This window comes from the organism of the source record quoted next (assembly GCF_019968985.1).
Source record: "MAG: Porospora cf. gigantea B chromosome Unknown PgB_NODE_1061_length_8174_cov_118.542, whole genome shotgun sequence".
Classification (NCBI taxonomy): Eukaryota; Apicomplexa; class Conoidasida; order Eugregarinorida; family Porosporidae; genus Porospora; species Porospora cf. gigantea B.
Window position 1 is genome coordinate 1 of NW_027178498.1, and position 8,174 is coordinate 8,174.

An 8,174-nucleotide genomic window follows, 5' to 3' on the forward strand; every position below is an offset into this window, starting at 1 on the left:
CGCTCTGGCGAGGAAAACCAACTGCGACAAGAAGATTTGCCGTAGATGTTATGCCAGGCTCCCTCCTCGGGCGACGAACTGCCGCAAGAGCAAGTGCGGCCGCACTTCCCAGCTCCGCCCCAAGAAGAAGCTTAAGTAGATCGATTGCGTGTCTGTGACCAACCCGGTTCTTCTGCGAATGTGGTGTGGCTCTTAAGGTTTGGTTGGTTTTTTGCCGAGTTTTCCAAATAATATGTCGCGTTGGGATTTGGGAGAGGTTTTCTCGTGGTACGACCGCGATGCCGACGGCCTGGTAGACAACGGTAGCCTGCTTGACATGCTGAGGTCTTGTGGCATGTGTATTGCCTACGGAGATGTGTCTGAGTTGAAGCAGCATTACCCACTCGATGGTGTATGCACTTTCATACAGTTTCAGCGGCTTGCCAAGCTGGTCGCCACCCGCCAAAAAAGCTTTGACGCAGAAAAAGAACTCAGAGAGGCGTTCGATTTTCTGAACGACGGAGGACGACATGTGGAGCTGTCTACTGTTCGTCACCTGCTGCTGTCTGTTGGGGAGAATATTACCGTAGGAGTCTCATGAAACCTAAACACAGCCTGACGAATTCGTCGTATTGTGCCAGCTGGCGGAGCTGACGTACACAGGTGGAACCCAGGTCGTGGACTGGCTGCGATTCAAGCAGTTGTGAGGGTCGCTGGACGCGGTTATGCAGGTTTCTGATGATGGGCTAGGATGTCATCCCACAACTTCTATGCACTTGCTACTATTTAGCATATTGACGATGAGGTCTGCGATAGCGGTACCCCAAAACGTTACCATACCTAAGCGCTCCACCAGTCAGTCCCGAACGGAGAAACCTGCGCCGAATCAGCCCCAACCGCGGAAAGCAGTACCCAAACAACCGGCTAAACAATCGGCTCCTCGGCCTGCAGCGCGTCCAGGACCATCTCGAGTCCCTCCACGCGGCATTCCCAGGCCGCAGCGACCTGCGCCTGCTCGTCAGCTGGCGATCCCTAGAGCTGAATCTGCGAGGTCTGCGCCTGTATCGGTGCCCAGAGCCTCGTCTGCAGCTGTTCCGCGGCGGGCGCCACAGTCTCGACCCAAGCCATCTCAACTTAGACCGCAGTCTCAATCTAAACCCCAGTCTCAGCCAAGAGGCAGAGTTCCTCCCAGCTCACGTACGATAAACAAGAACATGCGCGCTCCGATCCTTGGGCCTAGTCGACCACCGAAAGGCGCCCCCGCTCCTCGCGGAAGCAGCGCGCGACCCTCCCGGCCGGCGGCTCCTATCCGCACACCACGTCCTCCGCTGTCTCGAGTGCCGCCTCCTGGCAAGTCGTCCGTCTTCTCTAAACCGAAGGCGACTGCTAAGAGGCCCCAGGGAAAGACTGTCGGCGGGGTGGTGCAGCCGACCTTCACACGCGTGGCCCCACCGACGGCGGCCATGCCGCGTCCTCGACCAGTAGGCCCTCGAGGTAGACCACGCCCGCCCCCTAACTACGACCCCTACAGTCTTGACCGCCTGACCGCTGCTGATCGCGCATTCATTGACGACTCGGTGGAACAGCCCGCAGGGAATTGGAAGCAGGCGCTGCGATCCCTCACAGGGTACGATCCGAGTCAATTCGTCGACGATGGCGAGTGTGACGTGTCGGGCAGTACCACAATTGCAAAGGAGGAGCATTTCTCCCGGATACAGGGGCGCCGAGAGGACCTGGAGCAGGAACGGCTTCTGCGGTCGGCGGTTATGTCCTCTGATGAAGAAACTGATGAGTACGACTAGAGACGCCTGTAAGGTGCCGGCTCGCGTCTGGTCTGGGCGACTCCGTCTTTAACCATCATCCGAGCTCGCTGTTCCTGGCCTTCCAAGGCTTGATGGTATAGCGCGAGAGGCACCATTTCCTGTGGCATTGTGACGTACAGGTCTCGCGTTGCGCTGGCGTCTTTCTCGGCGAAGCTTGACTCCTGCACTTTCCACTTGTCGACACTCCCATACAGATTTCCTGGGAAATCTGCCACTGGCGAGCCGAGGAACACAGCTTCTGTTTCTCCCAGGATCCAGCCCAGTCTCCGCGTGATCTGTCATATCCATTGTTGCCTCTCACTGTCGCAATCAACTCCTCGAACACTACCCCTTCGCCATGCTCCAGCCGAGCATCGATGGCCTGGGCCCGTCGACGAACAAACTGCGCTCGAGCCCCAACCTCGAGGATTTCCAACCGCGACATCCCATCCTGAAGCCTAGTTGAAGCCCTACCTATAGCTTACGAGCTCTTTAGTTGATCTAAACGAGGAGCCGGCAGCTTGTGGGCGTGCTCCAGGTAGGAGGCTCGCGCTTCCAGCACTTCTGTTCGGGCCTTCATCAAGGCGAACTCAGCAGAGCTGTCAACGATGTCTCTCCAAAGATGCTTTTCCTGCTCATGCCGATCTTGAAGAAGTCGTCGAAGCGATCGTTCATAACGCAGCTTCTCCTCAAGACGCGCAGCCAGCCTTTCTGACTCCTTACGTGAGTCTTCGGAGCGGACCAGGCGCCTGGCCAGGTCTTGATCGCTTGTAACGACATCTAGCTGGGTCCGCAGACGATCCCGTTCCCCCGTTGTGGCCTTCAGCGCAGCCGTGGCCTTCTCGGCTGCTCTTGCCCATGCTTCGGCGTCTCTCTCTCGCGTTAGCTGTCCTTGCTGGTACTCTGAGTCCCGCAACATTGAACTACCAACCGTGCTCGAGGTGTCCTATCCGACGCTGTAAAAAGGCGACCTGCTGAGTTCTTTGAGCAACTGCTTCAGCAGACGCAGTTTCCACTGCCTGAATGAGGCTTTGAAGTCGGGTGTTTTCCCGCAGGACCCGCTCATGTTCCATCATCATCTGGGGCACTTCCATTGATGGCTGTTCGTACCTGCACCTCTTAAGAGCGAGAGACCAAGCACGAGCTAAAGACGCGGATGCGAAGCACAGAAATAGTGGTGTGTCATTGCCTGCTAGCGTGATCTGTAGACTAGTTTCTTGGAGCGACTCCACCTTGCAGCTGAAGAGTAGGACGGCTGTTCTACTGCTTGCTGGATCCCATCGCACCAGTTCTAACACGGAGCGATGCAGCAAAGCTGTTGCCGGTTTCCAATTCTCCGAACCAGACCATCCCAATCCAAAGGTCACATCTGTCTCCATAAGGGGGTCCTCTTGGAGCAGGCCAGACACAGCGGACACCACCAAAGACACGTCTGCCATTTATTGAAATATTTCGCCGCTCTTGATGTGCAACGCACTTCGGTCAGCGGCTCGGATTTGGGGTGGGGACCGATCTATAGCTCTACAGGGTTCTGTGGGGGTTGCGGGGCCGTGGTGCTGGGCCTGTTCCATGTCATGAACATGCAAGCGCATCTTCGATGGCAGAAGAGTAGTATACGGGATCCTAACGCCACTCTCTGGCGAGAACGAGGCTTCTCCTTAGCCCCAGACGTTTTATGTGAGACCCCTGCACACTCTTCATCCAGTTGATGCCTGGGCTCCGTTGGCGTTGGGGTTCTTCGCAGTCCTCATACACACACACGAGACAATTATCTCCAACTTCCGCCGGTTTGCGATGTTCAACGTATTCCTTAACCTGTTCGGGGTGATGGGATATGAAGGACCAGCGGGGTTGATGTGCTCCGTGCCGGTCTGGCTGTGTCTGTTGTTTGCGGTACCCTGTGCAGTGTTTGCTGAGGGTAACCCATCCTTGGAACTCCTAAAGAAATACAAAGCATGTGACGGTTCTGTACGACACAGAAACGCGCAACTCGCCGTCGGAAGAAGAAGCCACGCGGCGAAAACGGTAAATCTCGGAAACAAGTCAAGGCCAAAGTATTCGACTGCGGTGTCTGAATGAATTTTGTAAATCTAGTCTGGCGCTGGAGGAAGCGCAATACTCCTCGACTGATGCTTCAGTCAACGAGTTACTTGTACACGCCTCCCCATAGAGCCGTTTCCTTCCGTTTGTGGTCGGCGATGGAAACCACAGCTTTAGCACGCAGCGCCTTCAGCTTTTGCGCTGTGTCCCCATCAGCATCGACATGCTCCATAGCGCGATCGTAGTTCTTAATTGCCTGTTCAGGGTTACCTAGCATGTAATCGGCGTATCCTAGCCGCATTAACGCCAGTCCACTGGTAGGCATGCCTTTCAGGGTCTCTAAACATGCTTCGCGACAGGCCATCCAGTCCCCCCACCGCATCTGGCACACACCAAGGAAAGACCAGCATCGTGCCAGCAGGACACGTACCTGGGTCAAATCATCCGATGCATCCGTTTTGCTTTCCAAAAGATGACTTTGACAGAAACGGGCGACCTCTTCAGCAAACTCCAGGACAACCACGGCAGCACCAGTCATCTGCGCCGTCTGCAACCGCTTCCCTTGCTCTAGGGCCAGTTCCGCCAGCTTCAACCGCTGAACCACAGAGAGACACCAATGCGCTTCATCCTCCGACACGATATTCTGTAGCTGCACTTCCAAGGGGCCCGTTGCGGGTATCTCGTTCCAGGAGGACTGCCTGTCAGGTGTTTCCGTAAACCCCCATGCGACGGCGTCTGGAATGAGGGGTCCTGGTGGGGGTGTATCCAAAGCAAACGTCTGTCCAATCTTGTGGAAACGCATTGCAACTTCGTTAACCCAGAATGGCACTCCTACAAAGACCTCTGTCTGGAACCGAACGAAGACCAGGCCAGCATCAGACTTCATCCGGAGCTGCACCAGCGACCTGGGTGCCACGGTCAGAGGACTACACGAGGGGCGCGCTATCTCTTCCACGTCAAGGACTTCCAGGCAGTCGATGTCCTCAATGAGGTGCGTTTGACTCCTTAGGTTGAATGCGCGTTTAGTGGGATCTGGAATCTTAACCTTGAATCGGCGGAATGCTCGCACAGGCACAATCAGCAGCCCATGTACACCCTCGTCGTCAAAGTCCACGCGTGTCACGTGGTTCTCGCGAGCTGATTCGAAAAAGCACACCCAATCCTGAGCGAGACCCACACCAAAGGTCTTACGAAGCTCGGCGCCATCAAGAATACACCTATAGTACGTCATCTCAATCGAGTAGTCCGGATCTACGAGCGCTTCCATCTCATCAGCACACAGATGCCGCGCGTAGAATTCGACCCGATCGCCCGCCTGAGCGCACGTATGGGCCTGGACGACCTCATCCGCTTGCCAGGCCCTCTGAATAGGTTCGCAGACGCCGGATAAATCTGCGGGCGCGGAAAGCGGGCGCGTCCAAACAGAGCGGCGGTCATTCAAGTACCGAAGTTTGTGGACGCGCGAAAGGGTAACTCGGAACAGCTCCTCGGCGGCAAGTTCCTCGTGCCACGCATCTCCGACCTTCCATCTTTCTAAACGCTTCTTGGCACCTTGAAATTTCTTGTTGAATGTTTGAAAATCCATGGGGCGTCCATCGGGAAGAGTTCGACCGTAGAGAGCTACGTTTGGGAGCACCGACACAAATTCTTGAATGTTCGGTGTTTCACCAGACTTCTTAAGAGCCACAACGGTGCAGGTCTCCCCAGTCGTCATGGACCTGACCGCCAGGTCTACGCACACTGGTAGACTCGTGTTCACGCCAAGAGGACTTCGAATGGCTGACGTCGTTCCATTCTGGTCGTCGATGACAACGTCGACAATATCGTGGACGCCAGGACAACACCCACCTCCCACAACATCCACTCGTCTGATCAATCTAGAGTCTAGAAGCAAGGGCCATACATGGCCGACATGCTCTGTTGGCGGTTCGGCCTCACTGTGAAAGTCCCACACTGTGTTGCGTCGCGCAGTGACTCACGAGGGGCCTCGCTATCAGTGACGTCCATAACTCTCTTATTTAATGGCTTTCCTGTTCAAAGTTGCAGACAAGGACGCTGGCGGTTCGACGCCGCTAACCGTCTCAAGCGTCCCGGAGACTGTAGAGGACGTGAGCTTCTCAGTGGAGGGGGAGACCCTCGTGGTTCTGAGCAAGGTCGTCAAATCCCACGCATTCCAGCAGTCCACGCTGGGTGTCATGAGTAAAGATGACATGGCGATTAAGGACGCCGACGGGAACCTAGTTCTAGAGAACGCGACAGCGTCGGAGTTCCGGTTGCTGTTGCGCCTGTTACAGGAAGAGGATCCCCTTGCGAATATGTGTCTGAGTGACGTCATGGAGTCCTTCTGCTGTCTGTACCATCAACTGCAACGGTTTCGTCTGCCGCTCAGACGCCTGCAACTTCCAACTCGTATTATTTTTCCTATGGGTTGGACGGAGTTGGCGTCCCTCCACTATTTGCCAAGTTCACTGCGGAATCGCTTCCTCCTAAGGCCGCAAGCAGTGCAGCTGCCAGAGGGTAAGGTCCACGCGGTGAAGGTGCTCACTGAGGTCGAACCGATGGCGGTTCTGACTCAACATTTTGCCGAGGATGATGACACGTTAGCTTCGGCCTGCGCGGCTTACGTCACGACGCTAGGCGCCTTGAAGATGTCCCTCCTCTTGTGCCGAAACGTTCTGAACACGGATTGTAGGAGTTTTGATTGGTTCTACTTGATGGTTGAGGTCCCTCCAGAAGACGTGTCTCACGTTTCTGTGGTTACGTCAACCCGGGACCCGCACCTGGTTCTGTTTTACTCTCTATTGAAGGCTGAGCCTTTGCCTAGTCAAGCTGATGGCGTGCCCGGATGTGAGGTCCCTGTCTTTCCTCACGTCTACAAGAAGAAGAACAACAGGCTCTTTGTGCGTTTCTCTTCAGAGCTGGCCTTTGAGTTGTACAACAGCAAGTTCTCCGACTCCAGCAGCTGCAAGGATCTGAAGACTCCAGGCTTCAAGCTTAGAATGGTGCCTTCATACCATGTCATTCTCGACCATCCCCTGTCCGAGACGGAGAGGAAGGCCATTGCCGTGAGGCCGCAGTGGCGGTGCTTCCACCCCAGCGCTCTCAGCGTTAAGTACAGGTCAGACGCCAAATGGCTCAAGGACTTCGGCGACGTGGAATCGGTTCGATTCTATACCTGGGGTGCATTAATCGTGCTTACCCGTGTCGACTCGCCTTTCGCCATCATTTCCATAGACGACGCTGATTTGCAGGCCATTTATGGTCAACGGGTCAATGTATATTTCAGGACGTCGTCCGCGATCTATCCTGACAGAAGCCAGATGGAGGTTGTCGTGGACGCCAACCTAGCAAATTGTTACCTGATCGTCAACGGCTCCATTATATCGCAGCCAATCAAGCCTATGACTGGTCGAATCGACTTCGTTGTCTCGGATCCTAACGGGAATGATAGTTTCTTCTCAACGAAACCCAGTGTGAGGACTCACACTGTGGAGATCGGTGAGGGAGCTCCCAGAGGATGCCATTGCCATGGGGCGTTGGCGTTGGGGTGCGTGGCGGTGTTCGACACAACCACGACGATGTACTTTCAATCCAAGGAGGCCGGTTTATTGGTGGACAAGTTCAATGTGCTCTCGAAGTTGGATGGGGTGAATTAGTTCGTAGTGCAGCGTGTTTAATATGTCACGGAGACAAGGCACGTCACGAAAAGTAGCTAGGTCGACCTTTGTACGACTCCAGCAGAAGTAGCTGTGCTTCTGAAAACCGCGCTTTGAACTGCTAAGTCAGGACTGGCCTCGAGACTCACCTCTTCCCAAGCCTCCTGATGAGTGCGGAGGAAGTCCTGGAGACATTTTTGTACGGTAGTCCGGATCACGTCTGCGCTGCGGTCGTTGGCGTAGCGGGCAAGCGCGGCTACAGTCTCAGGCACCCACGCCGGCACCGTGTAGGGCACCGAATCCACAAGTGCACATAGCCCTAGCACGCCCGCATGGATCCGCACGAATTCGGAGGAGGATAGGGCCACGTCGCCTGTGGCTCGGGGGTCGCCGGCGACTGAAAGGAATTTCTGCCGGCAGGCCTCGCAGCGGCGATCGTCAAGACCAAGGAGCACATGCGATAGATTGTTCTTTGCGGTGCTCCGCACTTCTGCTTGTCGGTCTTGCAAAGCGGCGAAGGAGATGTCGATGAGGCTTTCGAAGTGCGGTCCTCTGAGCAGGGAAAACCGAAACCGGGTCGCAATGAAGCATATCTAGTGACACAGCCCCTCCGATCTCACCAGCAGCACCACTGCCTTGCGAACCTTCCATTCAGGGCTCTCCACGGCGCGTCTGAAGCCGGCGTGGACGTGCTGAA

General features: G+C 55.5%; 5 protein-coding genes across 7 annotated transcripts; 3 read left to right on the forward strand and 2 right to left on the reverse strand.

Annotated features, from left to right (window-relative positions):
• Positions 1 to 232: 232 nt before the first annotated feature.
• KVP17_004082 (uncharacterized protein) lies at positions 233 to 729 on the forward strand (the record flags this gene model as incomplete). 2 transcript variants are annotated; one of them, XM_068521964.1, is made up of 3 exons in its annotated part: positions 233 to 565; positions 594 to 682; positions 711 to 729. In XM_068521964.1, 3 exons carry the CDS (start codon positions 233 to 235, stop codon positions 727 to 729), a joined length of 441 nt encoding a protein of 146 aa, XP_068379717.1. The 2 variants fall into 2 exon arrangements, with proteins under 2 accessions (XP_068379717.1, XP_068379718.1); XM_068521965.1 differs by lacking the exons at positions 594 to 682; positions 711 to 729 and having other exon boundaries at positions 233 to 580.
• A 464-nt stretch (positions 730 to 1,193) lies between these two features.
• On the forward strand, positions 1,194 to 1,781 carry KVP17_004083 (uncharacterized protein; the record flags this gene model as incomplete). The annotated part of the gene is made up of 1 exon (XM_068521966.1): positions 1,194 to 1,781. The coding sequence occupies one exon, from the start codon at positions 1,194 to 1,196 to the stop codon at positions 1,779 to 1,781; it is 588 nt and encodes a 195-aa protein (XP_068379719.1).
• KVP17_004085 (uncharacterized protein) lies at positions 1,778 to 3,220 on the reverse strand (the record flags this gene model as incomplete). Of its 2 annotated transcripts, XM_068521968.1 has the most annotated exons (4): positions 1,778 to 2,077; positions 2,104 to 2,239; positions 2,267 to 2,684; positions 2,713 to 3,220. In XM_068521968.1, the coding sequence occupies 4 exons, from the start codon at positions 3,218 to 3,220 to the stop codon at positions 1,778 to 1,780; spliced, it is 1,362 nt and encodes a 453-aa protein (XP_068379721.1). The 2 variants fall into 2 exon arrangements, with proteins under 2 accessions (XP_068379721.1, XP_068379722.1); XM_068521969.1 differs by lacking the exons at positions 1,778 to 2,077; positions 2,104 to 2,239; positions 2,713 to 3,220 and having other exon boundaries at positions 2,263 to 2,700.
• A 707-nt stretch (positions 3,221 to 3,927) lies between these two features.
• KVP17_004081 (uncharacterized protein) lies at positions 3,928 to 5,535 on the reverse strand (the record flags this gene model as incomplete). Its single annotated transcript, XM_068521963.1, has 1 exon — positions 3,928 to 5,535. One exon carries the CDS (start codon positions 5,533 to 5,535, stop codon positions 3,928 to 3,930), a length of 1,608 nt encoding a protein of 535 aa, XP_068379716.1.
• Positions 5,536 to 5,842: 307 nt separating this feature from the next.
• Positions 5,843 to 7,477, forward strand: KVP17_004084 (uncharacterized protein; the record flags this gene model as incomplete). The annotated part of the gene is made up of 1 exon (XM_068521967.1): positions 5,843 to 7,477. The coding sequence occupies one exon, from the start codon at positions 5,843 to 5,845 to the stop codon at positions 7,475 to 7,477; it is 1,635 nt and encodes a 544-aa protein (XP_068379720.1).
• Positions 7,478 to 8,174: the final 697 nt, after the last annotated feature.